Below are 19,930 nucleotides of genomic sequence, written 5' to 3'. Positions count from 1 at the left end.
GGTCATATTTCTGCTTAGTTTTGACCCTGCCCATTCAAGTCACTGCTGTTACTTCCCTGCCAACAATGACATTTCTCTGATTTTCACCCACAAAGCACCTTCCCTCACAGTGCAGGCATCGGGAGCAAAGGCATTAATTAAAATCCTGCTGTGTAGAAGATATGCCTAATCGCAAACATAAAACAGAGAATAGTGAATTAAAGCACAGAATGAGTTCAGTTCCACTCAGCGGGGTTTTTTGCCCACTCATCCTCCTATAGAGAAAGGAGTCGAGCCGGAAGGAAGGAAAGAAGGGGGTATTTTAAACTTGTTTTTAATGAACTGAGTGAATATTTTACCTCGATAAAGGAAAGCAAAGAAGCAGTCGGCGTCATGCTTGTGGATAACTGCAAGATACTGTACCTCCTTCCTAGCTTCTCAGGAAACATTAAATACTAATTACTATTTAATTGCATAAATTAGTATTATTAAATAGTATTACCGAAAGACATTGTAGATTAAGGCTGTCACCTGCAGTACCTGTCTAACTGTCTGTACATCTGTAAAGCTTTCTTTTTTGTGTTAATAAATAACATGTGTGGCCCTTTGACTGTGTTGGTGTGGAATACGAGGTCTTACTTATTCTTTCTCTTTGTTCCACATATGCTACACAACCAGCCTGACATCCTATTTTAGTGTGCCACATCCTCATTAATACCCTCAGATTAATGTCAAATCATCCACACTCTTCCACTCACACCAGTCCAGCTTGCCTAAAGCTACATATTGAGGCACTGAATGTGCAATTGGAGGGTTTGTTCCACCACTTATTGACACTGAGAGATGGATCCAGTCCGCCCCCTAACCCCGTTTCCTTCCATTATTCCTACTACCCACCCTCGCCCCCTCTTTTCTTTCTGTCTGCCATATGTTTCAGTGAGCTGGACAGATTAGGGATATCAGACAGCAACCATTGTATCGCTGTCGGTATGAATAGAATGCATGGATAGACACATTGCCATTATGTAGTGACGATAGGTTGTTGCTTTTCTTCCTCTCTTTCTCAGTGAATGTCTGGCTGTCTCTCATTCTGAGCTCTTATTGCGTGTCCTGCCTTGCCTGGTTGAATACCCAACACTTTGTGGTTTGAAAGACCAGGGGTTGAAACCTGCACAAAGTGTGGCAGCTTTGGTTACGGTGGCGTTTGGCATGTAGTTCTGCTGGTGCTGCTCCAAAATGTTTGTGATTGATATCTTGAACAGCATAGGGAGGGCTTAAAGAGGAGGCCCCAGACTTATTGTTTTCGTTGTTAATTTTGACATTTTTATAATTTTAATTAGTTGTATCTACTGCTGCATTAAGTTTTGTATTTAAATACATTTTGGGACCAGATATATTCATATACACATATTTTATTATGTGGATACACAGCACAGAAAGGTTCATGACCCTTATTGGCTACATGAGTGCTGGCACTGATTTTGGGTTTGCCCATGTGCATGTGTCAGTGGATTGGTGGAATCCCTCACACAAATATTGTGGCAATCTAAGTTTCCCAGCATGCTGTATGACTTTGGATGACATTCTGCTCCAGCCCGCTCACCTCACTGTGGTTGCATGGCCCATGTCTGAGCATAGTGATACTTTAGTCAGCAGTTTATTCTGGCTTCCACCAGCAGCATGTTGGTCATGGTGTGTTTTCCAGCCATGGTGCGTTAGTCTGTGTGCCATGCTTAACAGACTGCAACTCTGTGTGACTAGCATTCCTTTTGCTACCCCAAAATCCAAGGCATCACAGGCAAGGACATGCAGTAGTTCTCCAGTCCCTCTCATAGCCCTCTCTTACAACTGCACTCATATTCCTCAACTTGAACTTGAGTTATTGTGTGTTTAAGGTGCACACGGTCACACAAAATGTACACATTCAATATGTAGTGTGGCTAATATTTTCACAAGTCTGGATGGATTTGTTTTTGCTGTGTATATCATGCAGATCATCTGCACTAAAGCTACTACAGCATGTCTCCTGAGGACTGACTAGACTGTGAACAATCTATCTTACTACTTGATGTAAAGTAGTTTCTGCATAATGACACACCATTTTAGAGGTTATCCAAAATCAATAGAAGTACTCAGATGTGTAACCAGAAGTACTAAATGTCAGGGGAAGTCACTGGAGATTCTACTGGGACAACAACATAATTATCTTAGGATATGCAAGGTGTCCTTTGTGTCAACCATAGTCAAAACAAAGCCTGTATTTTGACCCTATGATTACTTGATAAAAATGTCTTTTATTAAATGTATATTTGGTACATTTCTGCATCTTTTCCAGCACACATTATATTGACATAAACATAACATAATCACACGTCTTACTGTTTCTCTGTAAATTATCTTTACAAAAAGAAAACAACTAGAGTATTACATTTTTACCTGGCTCAAAATGAATTCCATGCCAAGTGAGGGGAAGCACCGTACCTTCCATGTGTTTTTGTGGTCTACAGTGCCAGTAAGAGAAAACTGAAAGAGGGTACGCCTGTGGTTTTCACACCGGAATGGCTTCCCTGTCTGTATCACACCTTCTGCTAACTGCTAGCCCCATGGAGAGAGGCAGATAGTCACTCTGGGCACATTTTTTTCAATGACAGATTTAAGGCATAAAATACCATATGTATGTAAGGTTTGCATTTGGTTTTGGTTTGGACACTGATACTGATTTACAAGTGTGCCTATAGTTGTCAGTATTTCCATCAACACTGCCCCCATGTTCTGTCATAGAGCTTAAGGATAGTCACTGATCTTGGAAGGTCTGGTAGGTCTAAATTAAAAATAAATATTTTATTTTCTCTGAATGTGGAAGTGAAGTTAAGAGGTGCAGATGTGCAGCTTAAATGCAAAAGCCTGTATTTTTGTGTATATAAGTAATAATACTGGTGTAGTAATGTGTCACAGCCACTAGGGGGACACAGTTTATGACAAGTGTAGTGTCTTTGTGGAAGACTAAGACTTTATTTTTTTCTGCATGATTTATGATATTGCATGGATCTCTCCCACAGGTAAATGTGCACATGGACCATAACACACACACACACACACACACAGAGCTACTGAAGAAATGTTTAATACACACATTTTGCAGGGCTGAGAACTTAAGCTCTGTGAGTCAAAAGTGACAGTAACTCTCCCTACTTTCCCCAGAGTATCTCTCATTACCATATGAGTATCTTCAGCCAGACGGCCTGCGTGCCTGTGTTTGTGTGTGTGTGTTTGTGTAAGCGTGTAAAAGCGAGAGTGAAACACCAGTGTTTCCTATATATGCAAGCACTTGTCAGAACACATAGGTTTTTGTGTGAGCCCAGTACATCTCTCACCTTCTTTCTACTGAGGCAGAATGAAGTCTGTCTGGCAGTGAATGTCTATTGTGTAGTGCTAATGTGATAGCAGAGATTAGCATTGTAATCCATTTAGCATAGAGCAGCTAATCCACTTTATTACTGTTGAAAAGGAATCAGATAATATTGGCTAGCACCACTGTAGCTGTCTTAATGATTTTAGGCTGATGAAAAACGACTTTAAGATATATTAATAATTACTGTTGCTGACAATTAAACTGGGATTAATCATTTTATAACAAATCAGAATGACTAGCTTTGGCTTTTCATTTGGGGAAGTAAAATACTGGTTGTGTTCTGTCTACACTGGGAAGGCGTATGTAGTAATTTCAATTTTGTACTAGTTGTTTATTTTATATTTTATATTGCATGACACACTCTGGATATCATTCAATTCTGCTGGAACAAGCCCAGGTTGACCATTGATAAAATTATGCATGATGAAATATTTATTAAATACAACTACATGTTCCAGTGATTGTATAAGTAAGTCCACTCATCTTTGATCAATCATTTTTCCTTGTTTGTTCTTCCACTGTCCCAGTGTTGCATGCTTGCTCACATGCTGTGGGCTCCCTGGTGGCTCATTTGTTTTGTTGCTGGTCAGATTGAAGGATAATATACAGGAGCTTCCCCTTGAAGCTCGTCTGCTCCCTGGTGACTGTGGATCTGTCCCAACACAATAAAACTCTGTATTCAGCCACTGCCACAGACTGTCTGCCCTTCACCTCTGCTCAGCAATTGACACCACACTTCTCTCATATGCACTGAGCGTAAGCTGATACACATCATCCCATACGTGCACATGCACACACATAGTGTATGTATATTGTGTGCATACACACAGCACTTCAAATTAACTCACCTGATCGGGCAGATTAGATAACCCCACCTGCTGAATCTGGCCCTTGCTCACATGGAAATCTTAGTTCTTACCCTCCTCTCTTCTTACTCTTTCTCCTATTTGCCTTCTGTTCTTTTCTTGCAACTGACCCTAGTGCATACAATGGTTCCCAGTGAAAGTGTGTGAGGCTTTGATACACACAACTCGAGGTCCTTTGAGATCAAGATTGGCGCCCAAGCCAAGCAGGAGGCAGAGCGAGAGAGTGAGAAGAATGACTGAGAAACAAAGGAGGATGGAGAGTAGGGTGAAACCAGGGTGAAAGATGGTTCCTGTATAACAAAATGTCATGTTGTGAAACTGGATATCAGTAGAAACAGCAGGTGAAGGCCAACACTTAAATGGCACTGAGGGTACTTAGGCTTTTCTCAACTGTCTAAGCAAAGACAAAGAAAACATGTTAATTTTGGTTGTGTTTTGTTTTCCTAACAACAAATCTCACAGCAGCATTTTACCAAAAGGATGTGTTTACTTTCTCAGAGCAGTCGAGGTTTGTTGACCTTAAAGCGACTTTAGCTGTAGGCAGGCAGATAGGTATTTTTAATGATATGCTGACAGAGAGAACACAGAGTTTGCCATCAGCGTTTTATAATTAATCATAAAGTGACTCACCTGTCTGCTCTACCATCTGCTTCCTGTCCAATTTCCTCCCATTTGTGCCTGTTACCTGTGAACCCTTTAGTGCTGAAGAGCACAAAGAACTAGTAAGAGTCATCACAACTTTAACAAGACTTGCTTCACACCTGTCCGCAAGCCCACACAGGCCTGTGCGTGTGCTCAAAGTTGCTTGGGTAGGTATATGTCAGGACTGTGTGTTACTGGGAAATTACAGCCAGAGGTCCAGATTTAGAAAAGATCTTTTGGATCACAGCCTGCCTGTCTGTGTGTGTGTGTGTGTGTGTGTGTGTGTGTGTGTGTGTGTGTGTGTGTGTGTGTGTGTGTGTGTGTGTGTGTGTGTGTGTGTGTGTGTGTTTCTGTGTGGGGAAATACTAGCAGATGTTCAGGCACAACGCAGAACACTTCTATCACAGTACTTAGTGTGTGCGCGGCCAATTTCATGAACTTTCTGCTGAGTAAACACACCTAGGGCCCACAGTCCACACCTCTTGCCCAGATGCCTAATTACCATAATTGCTTTTGAATGGCTCAGATTGTGATACAGAAAGATGAGCTTCTCATTAAAGCACTGAAATTCATGATGCATGGGGAAATCCAACGGCAGCGTGTGGTAGATGGGCGGTTTTGCAAATAACTATGTTCTAAAGTGTGTTTTTAGTGATACCCTCGTTCGTTCTACACTTTGTAGTACAAGTTGCCACCTTTGTTCCTTGCCAAGTTCTTCCTAAAGGGAGGCGATATTGCTCTTTCACACCTTTATTTCTTTTTTTTGTTTGTTTTTCACTCAGTTATGTTATTTTTTCATGTAGAAGATACTGTAAAAGCAAATGGTGATAAACCAAGTGCTGTTGGCATTTTTGTAATCTGCACTACTTTATACTTACTGTACAACTTTTCTAGCATTGGTAAGTGATGGTTGATGGTTTGATTAAAATGCAGATTTTCCTCAGATTCAGTAAAAACAAAGGGGTCACTGTAATGGATTTCCAGTTTGCTTTCCTAAATTAAAGATAAAACAATTTTGCTACTTGAGCAGTTAAAAAGCTCTTTATACCCTTGACACCAATTAAATAAATGTCTATTGAATAAAGTAATTCATAATGTACTTGTGTTTTTTCAGATCCGTGTGGATGGCTCCTCTCGTGCTCTGCAGTATGAGACAGTGCAAGCAGTGGAGAACGGACCCATCCTCAGAGACATGGCCTTCTCTTCTGACCATCACTACCTCTATGTCATGTCTGAGTCCCAGGTCAGAAACACAAACACACAAACATGCACATCAGAAGTCCTCAGTATCATAACCACTGGCATTTATCATTTTCTTATGTCACAGGGTAGAATAACCTTTGGTGTAGTATAGAGGATTTCATTACAGCCTGACTGGAGCAGAGAAAAGGATTAGATGGGCTATTGGGTGCTATGAACATGCCTTTTTACAGAAATAGACTGTGAGGGTAGAGCTGGAGTGAATAAATGTGCAGAATTATAGGGAGAAAGGAGAGTGGTCTTAGTCCACGTCTGTGTGTGTTGGTGTGTACTGTATGCCTGTGCAGAGATTCACACAACCACACTATCTCTCCTAGTACCTTTGATGACATGGCATGTAGAGCGAAATAGCAGCACTCCGTGTAATGGACACAGACACAGAAAGACTGTGAACACCGCTATCAGAGGCAAAACCTTGCTAAAATACCACCATGGAAAGTCCACAACACACATGCTGTGCTCACATAAATGCGCACACACTCTGACTCACTGTTAGATATTCTCTTTACAGAACCACAAGCGTGTTTTTACCTTATATTTTATGCACATTATGTAGTAATTTTTGTGTGGCAATGATGAACCATGTGTATGTTGGGCTAAATTCTATTATAATAAATAATACAGATATTTTTAGTTTACTATTGTTCATTGTTATTAGAAATAATGTGGCAAAGCTCAGAAGTAACATATTATGCATATCATTCCCCCTTTCTTCGTGTCCTCTTTATCTACTGCTACCTGTAATCACAAGAGGCTGCTGCTGTTTTGTTGGCAGTGATAGCCTTGTTACACCTGTACATTGTCTGCAGCTTCCAGAGGATTATAAAACCTCTGTGGCACCTTGAAAGAATCCCTATTTACTAATGTGTAGTGGCATCTCTTTGTGTGCATGACAACATGTGTGCACGTTTAAAGAGCCCGGTTCGAACTTTAAATATCAGAGAGACAAAACAAAATTTGAAGTTGCCCTTTCAAATACAGCTCTATTTGTGTTTGAGAGAGAGAGAGGAGAAAAGCGAGAAAGACAAGTGAGCAGCATGAAAAACATTTAAAATTCTGTTTCCTTATGTCATCTAATTATAGGTCTTTGTACAATTGTGTAAACCAATCTGAGAATTTAGCTTTTTTGTTTTTTATTTTGTGGCTTCTAGCTTGCCGTGTATGTAATTGGTCCTACACAAGATATTGCAGAATAATAAATTATTATTAGGAATACTTAATTTCCATTTCTTCCTATTATGTTAGATTCCTTAATGTCTCTTTATTGTCGCCCAACAACATGTTACAAATTTAGAAATTTTAATTTGGATCCCAATTAGCTTAAATTGAGGGGGAAAGCAACCACGTGAGGTTTACTGTGCAATACTGGTCCCATGTGCATATGTGTATGAGGCCTTTGCAATAATTAGTCTATTAGCCTAGTTACTGTCGAGGGCTGACCTCCACTAACTGTTTAGGAGGAACATCTGGGAATTACCATTCACACAAATATAGAAAGTAGTTAATGAACAAAACACAAACACATTGGACACAAAGCATTTCAGTGCACATACACATAAACACACATCTTTAATGTGGAAATGTATTAAAAGATGAATGTAGTAAATGAACAAAACTCTTAAGAATGTTAATTAAACCATTTGCTTTATGAATGGGTTTTGTTGAACCCAGCTATTAAAACCTAGTTTATATCTGTAAACTAACGTTTCTGTTGTGTATTCACTCAGTCAAGTTATGATTAATATTTATAGTTTTTGCAGTTCATTTGACTGATATACAAATACATCTCATTTAACTGTAGTGCCCTCTTGTATCTTTGTCTCTGTCTTTAATGCAGAGAGAGAAAAGAGACTGCTTTATTACTGTTAGTACATAGCCTGATTTACTGTTACTAAACACAGCAATGATATTAAGTGTCTATAATCACTGAAGGAGATGAGTGCAAACTTCGTCTCTCCAAAGCAAAGAACATGTAGCAACAGTTTTTTGACATCACAGGTTTTTTCTCACAGCTTTCACTACAGCAGGTTGATTCTTGAAGGTTTCCTGTAAACTATGAGCTGAATTGCTTTGTGTCACGCTGTTGCCTCGAGTCAAAACAGATTTCATTAAATGTCAAAAATTATTTGAATGTTCCTGCAAATGCAAAGAAAGAACAGGACAGGATCCATTTTCCACAGTTTCTTACTTTTAGAAGCCGTCAAAAAAATGCAATAAAGAAAATGTTGGCATGTACCTGTGATTAACAGATATATCACTAATGTCATCAGTCGTTTGTTTGCTATTGGTCTTAATAGGAGTGACATGTCACCTGATAGCTTTTTGTGTACCAGTCCAAAGGTCACACTGTGGTCACTAATACATGTGAGCGTTTTGAAATACAATACAGGAGTGTTTGGATCAGTGTATCTGTGTTGGTTTAGAATAACATCTTTCACACACAAATGCACAATCCCAATTCCCAGCGGTGGCAAACAATATTAAAGCAGCCTGAGCTGCTCGATAGCTGAAGGCCACCTGCTGTTTCTGAGGCCTGGGATCCGGACACTGAGAAAGCCTGGTAGAATACAGGATAGACGGAGAGAGGCGGAGAGGGTCCACCACTGCAGGCTGAGTCAATACAAGATCCCTCCTGCCATCCTGTAGCCTTGAAATCATCCCCTCCACAGTGGTGAGCCCTAGGGTAGACAAACAGTTAGGGGTTAGATAGTTTTGTATGTTTTCATATTTTATATATATTTTGAGGCTGTGCAAGAGGAAGTAAAGTTGAATAGCGTGTTTAGTTTAGTCAGTGTGAAGACCAATACTTTATTATTTTTATAATTATTATATTAGTTTTGTTTTTCTTCTAGGGATTATAGCTCTTTACAGCCTGTATTATTTCTATTATTTGTCTTGAAGTAAATCAGAATTCAGCCTTTTGTGTTTCTTGCTGTGCTCTCCCATCTTTTGTTTCTATTCATATTTGTTTCTAACCCTTTCTCGCTATCCATCCATAACATTCCATCCTCCAGTCCTCAATTCCTGCATTTTTTCCACCGTTCCTGACAAGAAGAGTAATCTGTCATCCCTACCCCCTCATTAATCTAGTGATGGGATGTCCTCTAATTGGAGCTTTCTCTCTGTATTGCTCTCCCATTCGTACACATACTTTCTCTCTCACACACACACACAAGTCATCTTATTAGCGGGTTAAACAGATGTTCTGGTATAAAGAGGACAGTAAGATTATAGCGTGGGCCATGATTATGGATATTAGGGTTGCAGTTTGAGTGACAGGGACAGGTCCCTGTAGTTCACTACAATGTTTCTATCCCGTTAACACTGGTTCATCTGTCAGCCATGACATCAGGGTAAAATGAACGAGGTAGTGTTGGGGGAGGTTGGTGTAGTGGGGGTCATTTAAGCATTATTCAGCATTTAAGTATAAATATATATTGTAAATATAGAAATTACACACACACACATAGAATATATTTTAAATAGGTTCTACTGCACTAGCAAGAGTTTAGAGACTGTTTAACAAATGTCAAATGTTATTCCAAGACAGTAAGCAGATAGTCACAATCACATTAGTAATGTGTAACTAACCTTAAGACAGTGATAGTGCATAATTACTTCAGTCTATCTCTGTAGAAATGTGTCAAATAGGACAAAAAGACAACTTCTGTTTGGAACAGGTCATGAGAAAGTAATGTGATTGAATATGATTTTGACAGCAGAGCACATTACTCAGTAGCTAGTTGTGCTGAGACTTGACATGGGTGTCAGGGCATTTGAGAGAAGTTCAAGTTGTTTTTTGTGTGTGTGTGTGTGTGTGTGTGTGTGTGTGTGTGTGTGTGTGTCTTAGTCACTCAGTACTGCGCCAGCTTCACACCATCACCCTGCAGCAATCCAACAAGCACATACACTATCAGTCAAAAGTTTGGACACACCTTCTCCTTCAGTATCTTCTGTATTATTTTAAAATTATATATTAATACTGAAGACATCCAAACTACAGTATGAGGGAACATGTATGAAATCCTGTGGGAAAAATGTTAAGTGTTAAATACCCCAGAATATGATATTTGTGATTCTTCAAAGTAGCTGCCTTTTGCTTCGATGACAGCTTTGCATACTCTTGGCAGTCTCAGTCAGCTTTAGGAGCTAGTCACCTGAAATGTTTTTCTGCTTGTTGGCTGCTTTTTCTTCACTCTCCGGTCCAACTCACACCAAACCATCATAGTTGGATTTAGATCGAGTGATTGTGGAGGTCGTGTCATCTGATGCAGCAGCCCATCACTCTCCTTAAACATTTGCTCTTACATAACCTAGAGGTGTGTTTGCGTCATTACACACAAGCTAGATAAGACGGCATGTTGCTGTAAAGTCAGAGTGTAGTAGCCATGCTGGTTAAATGTGCCCTCAATTTTGACTAAGTTGCTTCAGAGTGGGAACCATTTATTAAAAACAAGCTAATTTTGATTAATCAAAACAAAGGACAGTTTTTGGATTGACTACAGTATTAATTGACTGTATTGCACAATGTTAAAAATGAAAAAAACAAAACAAGAAAGCGTGTCCAAACCTTTGACTGGTAATGTATCTGGAAGGTGAGTCATGGCAGCTGAATTTCTTTTTAAGTCAAAACATTTTCCTTAAAATGTTTCAAACCTGAGCATTGAACCTCACCTCACCTGGATGACTACGAATGTTTACTGTCACATACTGTATACTTATCCTGCCAGTAACTGTTGGATTTAATTAGATTTCCCACATGGATTTCCTGCTAAATAAACTCTTATTTCAATGCATTCTGTGGCATTTACATTTAGCATATAAATTGTTGTTGTAAAGTGCTGCGACTGTCACACTCATGGTGTTAAATTATTTATACTCGCCTTAGCAAATGCAGATCTGTAAGTGTGAATTATTAAATCTGTGTGTACTGTAGTTGGGTGTTCATTGCTTTTTTTCTGTTTTGAACCCTCTAAGGGCAATCTGACAAACCAATTTGTGGAAGTATTACATCTTCACATCTCATCAGATGTTTAATAGCAGTGTTTTTAATTTCAGAGGGCGACATTTTATCACACCCCTTACAGTATAGCTCCCTTTCCCCTCTGCGGTTGTGAGTTATGAAGGTGTTCAGATGTGCATATTATGTTGTGACATAGTTTGGCTGCAGGCTGTTGTGGTCTAACAAAAAATGTGAACTGATCGGATATGTTGCAGCCACCGCTGCCTGACACTTGTGAAAAATGTCAATGAAGTGGGGCAGACAAGGTTGGAGTGAACTCCTGGCTAACTCAGAGTACCTTTTGAAGTTTTACCTTTGTGTTTTCTTTCTATCCCTTGTTCTGTCTTGCTGCTCCTCAATATATTCTCAATCTTGTAGTACTGTGTCTTTTCCAGTTTCAGCTATGGAATCGGAAACCCCATTGTGCCAGAGACTATAACATTTTTTAAGTGAGAAACCACTTGAAACTTTGCACTCAGTAAGTGTAAAACTGGGCTTTAGCTGTTTTGGTTAATGTGAACATACCAAACATGAAAGATGATAAGAAAGAAAATGCTTCATGCAACAAATTCTAATTGACAAACTGTTATTAATTAAAATCCGCACTCATGTTTAGCTACTCGTTTCTGTGTATGGGTGGCCTTACCCTCTTTGGTATTGATGGATAAGTGAAAATGATTGATTGCATCTGAGTCATTTGTCATGCACTGACATTCCTGACAGTACAATGAATGGCTTTCTTGTTTGAACTCTAAGAGTGTCAAATGAAAACAATATTGTACTTACAGCCATTGACCCGCTCTGTTGACTGAGTTTGTGACATAATACTGTTGGTTGGTTGTTGGCTGATTGAGTGGTGCTTCAGCTGTGACGAGGCAACAGGTCGTTGATGTCTACTCCACTTCATTCACCACATCAGTCTCTCCTCCGATCAACTGGAGAGAAGTGAGGTGAGACACGGGGGCAAAAAAAACTATAGAAAGTCCAGTATATGAACGATGGTGAATTGACAGATTAAATAGTTATCCCGTGTTAGCTAGAGAGGTGCATAGAACAACTGTCTGTTATCCAGGGAGGCTAACGAGCATGTGTTTCAGCCATTTTAAAACACTACACATAGCAGCAGGCTGTTGAAATGGTTGATGATTGGTTAATACAAGCAAGTCAGAAATGGCTTCCATATGCATTGTTATGTGTATAAATAATAAGTTAACTTTGTCCAGCTTTATGATTATTTAACTTTATTACAAAACCTGAACATATTTAATTGTAGGCCACTGCTATCATCTGCCGAAATATTTCTTTGACGTGCACAATGTTACAAATTTACAGTGTATTAAAAATAACTGCATTACATAAACTTAATCGATTTTTTTTTCTCATTAATTTCCATGTCCCAGCCTACAGTAATCACTATAGTGCTAGCATTGTGCCAAGCTAATGATCAAACTTACGCCAGGAAGGAGAAAAAGACAAAGCTAGCCGGGGGGGAAGAAGAAAAGAGATAAGAGAAGTTCAGTGTGCCCTACAGCCTGTAAAGCAGGATGGGACTATCACTTTAATTTCCCTCTCTCTGTTCGTTTGGAGTGCTGGAGTTTGGCTGCAGGTGGAATCTCTGTTTAATTATAAGTGGAGAGGGCAGGAAAAGAGTAGGATAAAGAGAGGAACTGAAATGAGGCAGAATTAGTTGATAATAGAAGACTTTGCAGATTTAATAAATGATCGCTTTCCCACTGCAGGTTGACTCAAAGGCCCTTGGCATTATATAAGAAGGAGTGAGACAGTGAGAAAAGAAAGGGAGAGGAAAGAAAAACAAAGTCAAGTTTCATTAACTCGGGCTCAGTGTATTGAACGTGTTAAAGAGGAAATCCTGAACTCTTCCTTCATGTCTCCTGTCTTGTAAATGGGGATTAATATATTCCTAAAAAAGGAATGAATACTATTAATGCACACGTACCGTATATATACTGTATATATAATGTGACACCACTGTGCCGCCACAGTAAATGGTCAAGTGCAACTTCATCTCTCTCACCACACATTAAGGCATCAAGTACTTTTTTAAAAGCATGATTATAGTCAGCAGCTTCTATCTTCCTATTGTAAAAGGAGGAAAAGTGCAGGGTGTAATGGCTGTCATTTACTCACCTGAAACAGGGGGAATTAAAAATGCCATGCACCCCATCCTTTGTATTTATCTCTGCTGATACATTTGACAGCGTAGCCATAGTGAAGAGACAGTGAGGCATAATAGCGGCTTCTCTGGCACAGCCCATGAAAAAGATAGCATGAAATGAATGTGATATTGAGATGAGAGATATAAGGAGTGCATTGGGTCGTTTAGCAGCCAAATCCCTTCTTTTTTTTTTATATGTAAAAGAAGGGACAAAAGTATTGGCTGCTTGAGTGTGTGGGAGCCGGATAGAGAACAGAGGCTCTGGAGAGATGATGAATGTATGATCTTACACACCTCAGAGCATCTGAGTGACAGAGGAAAAAAGACAGACAGACGGAGAATGAATGATATCAGAATGCACACTCTGGAACAGAGGACTCACATTGGCACCCATAGCTTCTGCTGGGCTCTGAATGTGGCGTGTGTTTGTCTTTGTGTGTGTCCATTTTATCTTTTGAGGAAACCATTTCCCCAGATGCAGGCATCTGAGGCCGTGATAGGCATCAAAAATTCCCTTCCAATTCCTAGTATAAATGTGTATATTTGGGTGCTGTGTGTATCAGCATATCTGCTGCCGATGAAGTGTTAAATTATAAGCGTTCAGATATGATGGCATTGTTTGCTAGAGTTCTGTCTGGATGCTTAGGTTTTATGGCAAATCACAAGGCGACAAACCACTCGATGCAGACACATGGCTACAAAGATTACATAAATGCTTTGGCAGCTGAAATCTGTCCATAGGCTAACACAATAGGCTTTCTTTTCAGTGACTAACAGGTTATTTAGCTGGCAGGTTGCTGAGGAGCTATTGGCGGAGAGTGACAGGAAGGGAGAAAGTCTATCATGTGAGATGCAACGAGGATCAGTGTTGAGTCTGATCATGTGCACACACAGTTGAAGCACTATCTCTCAGATTCTATCTCAAACTCATTCCATTTATCTACCTAATGCAAATACGCCTCTACACAGTAGGGAGGACAAAAACATACTCGCTTATCCCCCCCCAAAGCATGCACACACGCTTGGCACACAAAGATGCACTTGCATTGTTCCTAATCTGTAATAGCATACAGGATTCCTCTTGACTTTGGCAAGGAGATACGCCCCTTCTGAATTTATTCACTTGTGTGAATGCTGTGTGTGTGCGTGCGTGTGTGTGAGAGAGAGAGTGAATGAATTACCATGCACTTGTGTGTGTATTTGCTTGCATGCACATCTGCGTGAATATACTATTTATAATACCTGGAGAGATACACAGACATAAATGTAGAGACCAAAAGAGAAGATAATATACTGGTTTGTTTTTCAAGTTTCTTCCTTGTGCCACGCTGTCAGCGTTTGACTTCAGTGACGGTTCGTGGATCTGTGTGTTCACATGTAGAAGTATTACTTCCACAATGAGAATTTGCAAAGTTGTAGTGTGTTTTCATTTGAGGGAGAGAGAAACAGTTGTGCTGTGATATTCAAGTTCAGTAGAGAGAAGTGCCGTCAGTACCAGGCTGTGCTTTAGAGATACTACTACTCATAGGCATTTCTGATCTCTTGTTACATTTAGTCATGCCCTACATTGGCTGGTTTAATTATGGACCCTTTCATACATTTAACTATGGAATTTAGTCAGTACAATACTGTATGCTGCAAAAAGATGTGTTATTGCATAACTTATATCCTGAGGTATAAACGGAAACCACTGTTCAACACCTGTTGAAGATGGTTCAGTGAAGGGTTGTGCTGAAGTTGCCTTAGTGCCAATTATCAATCCCATAGTATCTTTGAGCAGGGCACTAAATCCAAATAATCTCCAGCAATCTGTACTGGTGTGGATCACATACTCTGGCCTCTGATGGAAAATTCTGTATTTCTATATCTCTATTTACCTATATTACAAAAGTAATGTTATATGTAGTCATCTACAAACACCAGGGCTAGTGGTTCGATTCCCGGTTTCTTGTGGCTACTTGTCAAGGTGTCCTTGGCAGCGAAATCCCGTAGTAGAGCCCATATGTACATATCAGCTGGCAGCTGTCCAAACACAATTTCCCTAAGGGGATCAATAAACTATGTCATTATTATTAGATTGTGCTTTCCTGCTATTTTTCTTTTGGATTCTTTCTCCTTTTCCTCAATCTATGAAAGGAACTGTTTGACAGAGGAAGGAAACAAAACATTTGTTTAACCTCTGCTTCATCTAAAACTCCCATTACAAGTATTCCCGGTAGAATGAAGGCACACACACACACGCGCACACACACAGCTTTACTCTTATCACAACGCAGTATCAGCCCCACGCTGATAATGTCGTCTCTCTTTCCCGGCTGTCATCGGTGAGTAGTGTGAGTGACAGCGGTCATCCACCAATGACGGCTCATTAATCAAAAGTGCCAGCTACATCTATTGTTGCACCATTTGGTTACCATGGAGACAAGAGGAGGGGACGGCTGGATCTAGCTCGGCTTTGCCCCTTGCGCTCACTCACTCAAGTCACATGCCAATCAGTGCCAGTCAATGCCAGTTTGAATTGGCAGGACCATATATCATAAAAGATGGACTGCTGTCCAAAGTGGCCACTTGTCCCATATGGAACCAGTGGAAGAAGGATGAGAACTGTCATCAGTAATGTTTTTATAATAAATGTTTTACTTTGGTTATATTCTACGTTATTTAATTGATTTATTCACTGTTCTCTCTCTGCAGCTGTCAAGGGTGCCGGTGGAGGCCTGTGGTCAGTATTCAACCTGCAGTGAATGTCTTGGATCAGGAGATCCCCACTGTGGTTGGTGTGTCCTGCACAACATGTAAGTGCTACTGTTATGAATCTGCACATTATACTCTATACTACTGCTGTAATACTTTTTTTATGCATTCGCTGAACTTCCAAAATACTAACAAGGCAGTTTGGGGAGCACTGTGTTTGGGTTGTTGGTCTCTCCTACCTCTGTGATGCCTGGTCTCATGCCCAGCACTCCATCTTTTGCCCCCCTTGAGCATTCAGTGACTCCTCCAGCCAACTCGGGCCAAGTCTCAGATTGCTTTCCTGGAGCTTGGTCTTGTGCCAGTGCCCCCCTTAGATCTATTACCAAACCTAACCAGTGGCATTGTTTACCAGCCCTGAAACCAGAGCCTGGTGAGAGCACAGGCACTGGCAGCCGCTGCAAGGGCTCCGATGGGCACAACTCCAAACTTCAGGAGTTGACACGAGGAGTGATAGCTTCTGTTATTGTAGGAAAGTGAATGAGATCTTAGAGATTATCTCATTAACCACAATTGACTCACTCTCTGCCTTGCTTACTTGCTCTCTTTATTGTATTTGTCTCCTTGCTTTACCTATAACCTCTCTCTTCGTGTCATTCTGTCTTTATTGCACACACACACACATAAATTCTCATGCACCTCAGCGGTTGTCAGAACTTTGTCCCTCGAGATTGAAGTGGGAGATAGTGCTTGCTGGGGGCAGGGAGATTTCCCACTCCACTGTAAATTGAAAATTGGTTTCTTGTGTTGGTGCTAGCCCTTGGGTAGAGAGAGAGTGTGTGTGTGTGTGTTTGAGTTGAGTGAGTACATTTAGCACCTTTATCCCTGCTGGTACTGAGAGGACAAGGTGAGGGCAGAGAAGCGGTGTCACTGTGAGAGGAACAAATACACCAAAACCCAGAAAGGAAGACAGCAGATACAGGTGGGATAGATACAAAAAAGAATATAGGAGAAATAGGGATAACTAGAAAAGAGAAACTAGTAAAATTCTGAATATGGCAGAAAAAAAGACATCAAGATGGTCACCTTGAACACAAGTTAAGACAGAAGATCAGTGAAGGAGGGATGAATCATCTGAGTGAGGAGTGAGAAGTAAATGTGTTTTTCATCTCCAGGGTATAATGTGCATTAGCAGACAGAGGATACACGTCATAAACCCGAGGTTAGAGGCAGAAGTCACAAACAAACGCATCAATTTGTTTTATCTGTATAGACATTTCATGTCATTTCACCACTGCAGTTTGTTTAATTGAACAAACATTAAATAACCATACAGGGTATTCAAACAGATAATTTGACTTACAATATTTTTAAGAAGGAAGCCCACACAAATCAATGTGTGTGTGTGTGTAGAAACACATTAACACCCTGGACATCCTCTCTGTCAGAGCAAATAGGTGGCCACAGATTGGCCTGTCACACTTAGCCTGATAGAATCGGCTCACTTTAGCTCACACCACTCTTTACACACTCGGACAGGCATACACACACTAAAAAGCATGAGAATTAATGTCAAGACACCAAAACAAGAATCAGGTCCAGAGAGAAAATGACCAAAATGCCACTTAAGTCTGTCTCAAGTGTTTGACCATCACAATCAAAGAAAGGAAGATTGCTAAGGTATTTTGTTTCTGTGCATGTGTAACTAATAAAGTTTATGGCAGATGTGTCTGTGTAAACATGTCAGCAAGACATACAATTTAGCCTCTTCATTCTTCTTAACATGAACTTTAAAATTACCATTAAATGATTCCTAGCCTGATATAAGATGTCCATCCTAGAAGATGAAAATGTTCATGTTCCAATTGTCTAGTATTCTTTTATCATATTTGAAGTCTCTTGGATCAACAGACTCTTACCTTTACAACACTAGTCACCATTCAAATCCCTCAGGAATAATGTGCAGCTACTACTGCTGTGTATAATTTAAAAGTGTTAGAGGTGGAAAGTTGGGGAAAGAAGATGTGCTGTCTTATGAGAGGAATAGTGTGACCATGAATTAACAATGCATGTCCTTGGTGAGCAGATCTGACATACACATAAATGGAACCCACACATACCTGACCCAAAGCCCTGGTCTTCAGGCATCTCATCCATAACTAATACGATATATCCAGAGTGAGTTGAACTGCTTCAGGTTCAGAGGATAAAAATATTTATCCTTTTGTCCTTCATCCTCCTTTTATCTTCACTTTAGTTTCTTGGCAGAATAATGTTCCTATTTATACAGTAGTGCTCCAAGAAGTTAAGTAAAATAGGGAGACTGACAATTATAATGATAGACACGGGGATGAATAGGTGCATAGAAAAGTTACAGTAACTCTTGATGTGTTGAATGCTCGGTGTTGAAGTTTATACTGTTATCTTACAGAGAGAAAGGCCTGCACAACATCCACGTGTATGTTCAGTGCATTCTGGGTTTTCCTAATAAAGCACAAGTGATCATTGTGTTTATAATTATTGCAATGCTATGTAGTGATTTGTTTTTAACCGGCCTGAGGTTAAAGATAATTGTATATATTGTATAATTAACAAAACAGCCATCTGCCATATTTATTAGAAAAAGAGCACAAGGAACTCTTAGAAAGTACACACTCTCCCTCTACACATAGCGGTGGAAGGGGAGAATGATAGCATGCAGTTCCTCTTCAAAATGTGGTTCCAAATAGTTTGTTGTTCCCACTCAACCTTGAAATCACCTTACTGGTCTGAGACCAAACAGAATTGCAAGCCCCCCCCCCCCCCCCCCTCTCTCTCTCTTTCTGAGCACTGCCTTTATTTACTCCATAGATCGGAGCTGTTAGAGAGAATACCAGGGGAAGAGGAGAAATACGATCAATAGTACAGGGGAGGAAATCAACAGGAGTGGAAGGAGCACCTGGGTGTGTGTGTGTGTGTCTCTGATAGCAGTTATTGTCCTTGACACTGTCCATTTATTTAGAAATGCAGATGTCTTGCAGATGTTTGCGTTTTGGGTGTGTATAGACATTACATTTATCCTGCCAACTGTTATCCTCAATAGCCCCCATATATTATATGATTGCAGTGGGAAACATTTTTTTCCTCCCTGCAGTGATCACTGCCGCCCTTTGAGAAAAGCCGAACCCTCACCTGTCAACCAAACTGTCTTAGCCCATCAAACTCATGCTCATCCTCTTTTCTGCCAAAATGCACAACTTATGCTAATGCCTGTCTAACTCACCAGGTGAAATATCATATCAGCCCTTCCTATTCATCGTTCCCTTTCTTTCCAGCTTTTTGGCACTGACATTGGATGTCATACTGTCAATCAGAAGAGATCCTCAAGAAGGACTCTTACAGAAGATCACCTATAAGAGATTATGAAAGGGTCGCAGTATATGTACAGTAGTAATCATACTTTGATTACTTACTATATTCATGTTAATTATTTAGTAGACATCCTAGTCTTTGAATTTAATCCATTGAGAGCTGCTTTTAAACCATTTTATAATTTTCAAAGTCTGACTAAAGTACTGTGTTTAGAAGATCTCTGGGTTTTTGTTTGTTTACAGTTTGAAGCTAGTCAGACATGGCAGATTTATTTTTCTGTGTGGTTTCCATCCACACTTAAACTCCTCCAAGTAAGGTAGGGGCACTTCTGCAATGAAACATTATGCCAGAAATTATACAGCTACGTTATGGATATGATACCTCACCTAATGCCAGTCTGTCAGCTGTCAGTTTTCTAAGTGGTTAACTAGACTGTCAACGAACCTGTCATGTGTGACAGCCAGACAGATTGGAAACCATATTTGGAGAAGTAGCATTGTCAAAATGAATGTCATCATATTTGGCATGGATGTTGTGAATATCTCACATTA

General features: G+C 40.1%; 1 protein-coding gene across 6 annotated transcripts in view; it reads left to right on the top strand.

Moving 5' to 3' along the window:
• The window catches only part of plxna4 (plexin A4), a 197,698-nt gene that overhangs the window by 108,966 nt on the left and 68,802 nt on the right, over window positions 1-19,930 (top strand). For all 6 annotated transcript variants that reach the window (XM_026362620.1, XM_026362615.1, XM_026362618.1 and 3 more), the window contains exons 4-5: window positions 6,014-6,142; window positions 16,032-16,132. In XM_026362620.1, coding sequence (XP_026218405.1) covers window positions 6,014-6,142; window positions 16,032-16,132 — 230 coding nt within the window. The remainder of the gene's footprint in view (window positions 1-6,013; window positions 6,143-16,031; window positions 16,133-19,930) is intronic.

The sequence above is a fragment of the Anabas testudineus genome, chromosome 23 (assembly GCF_900324465.2).
Source record: "Anabas testudineus chromosome 23, fAnaTes1.2, whole genome shotgun sequence".
NCBI lineage: Eukaryota > Metazoa > Chordata > Actinopteri > Anabantiformes > Anabantidae > Anabas > Anabas testudineus.
This window is presented reverse-complemented; position numbering and strand designations above follow the sequence as displayed.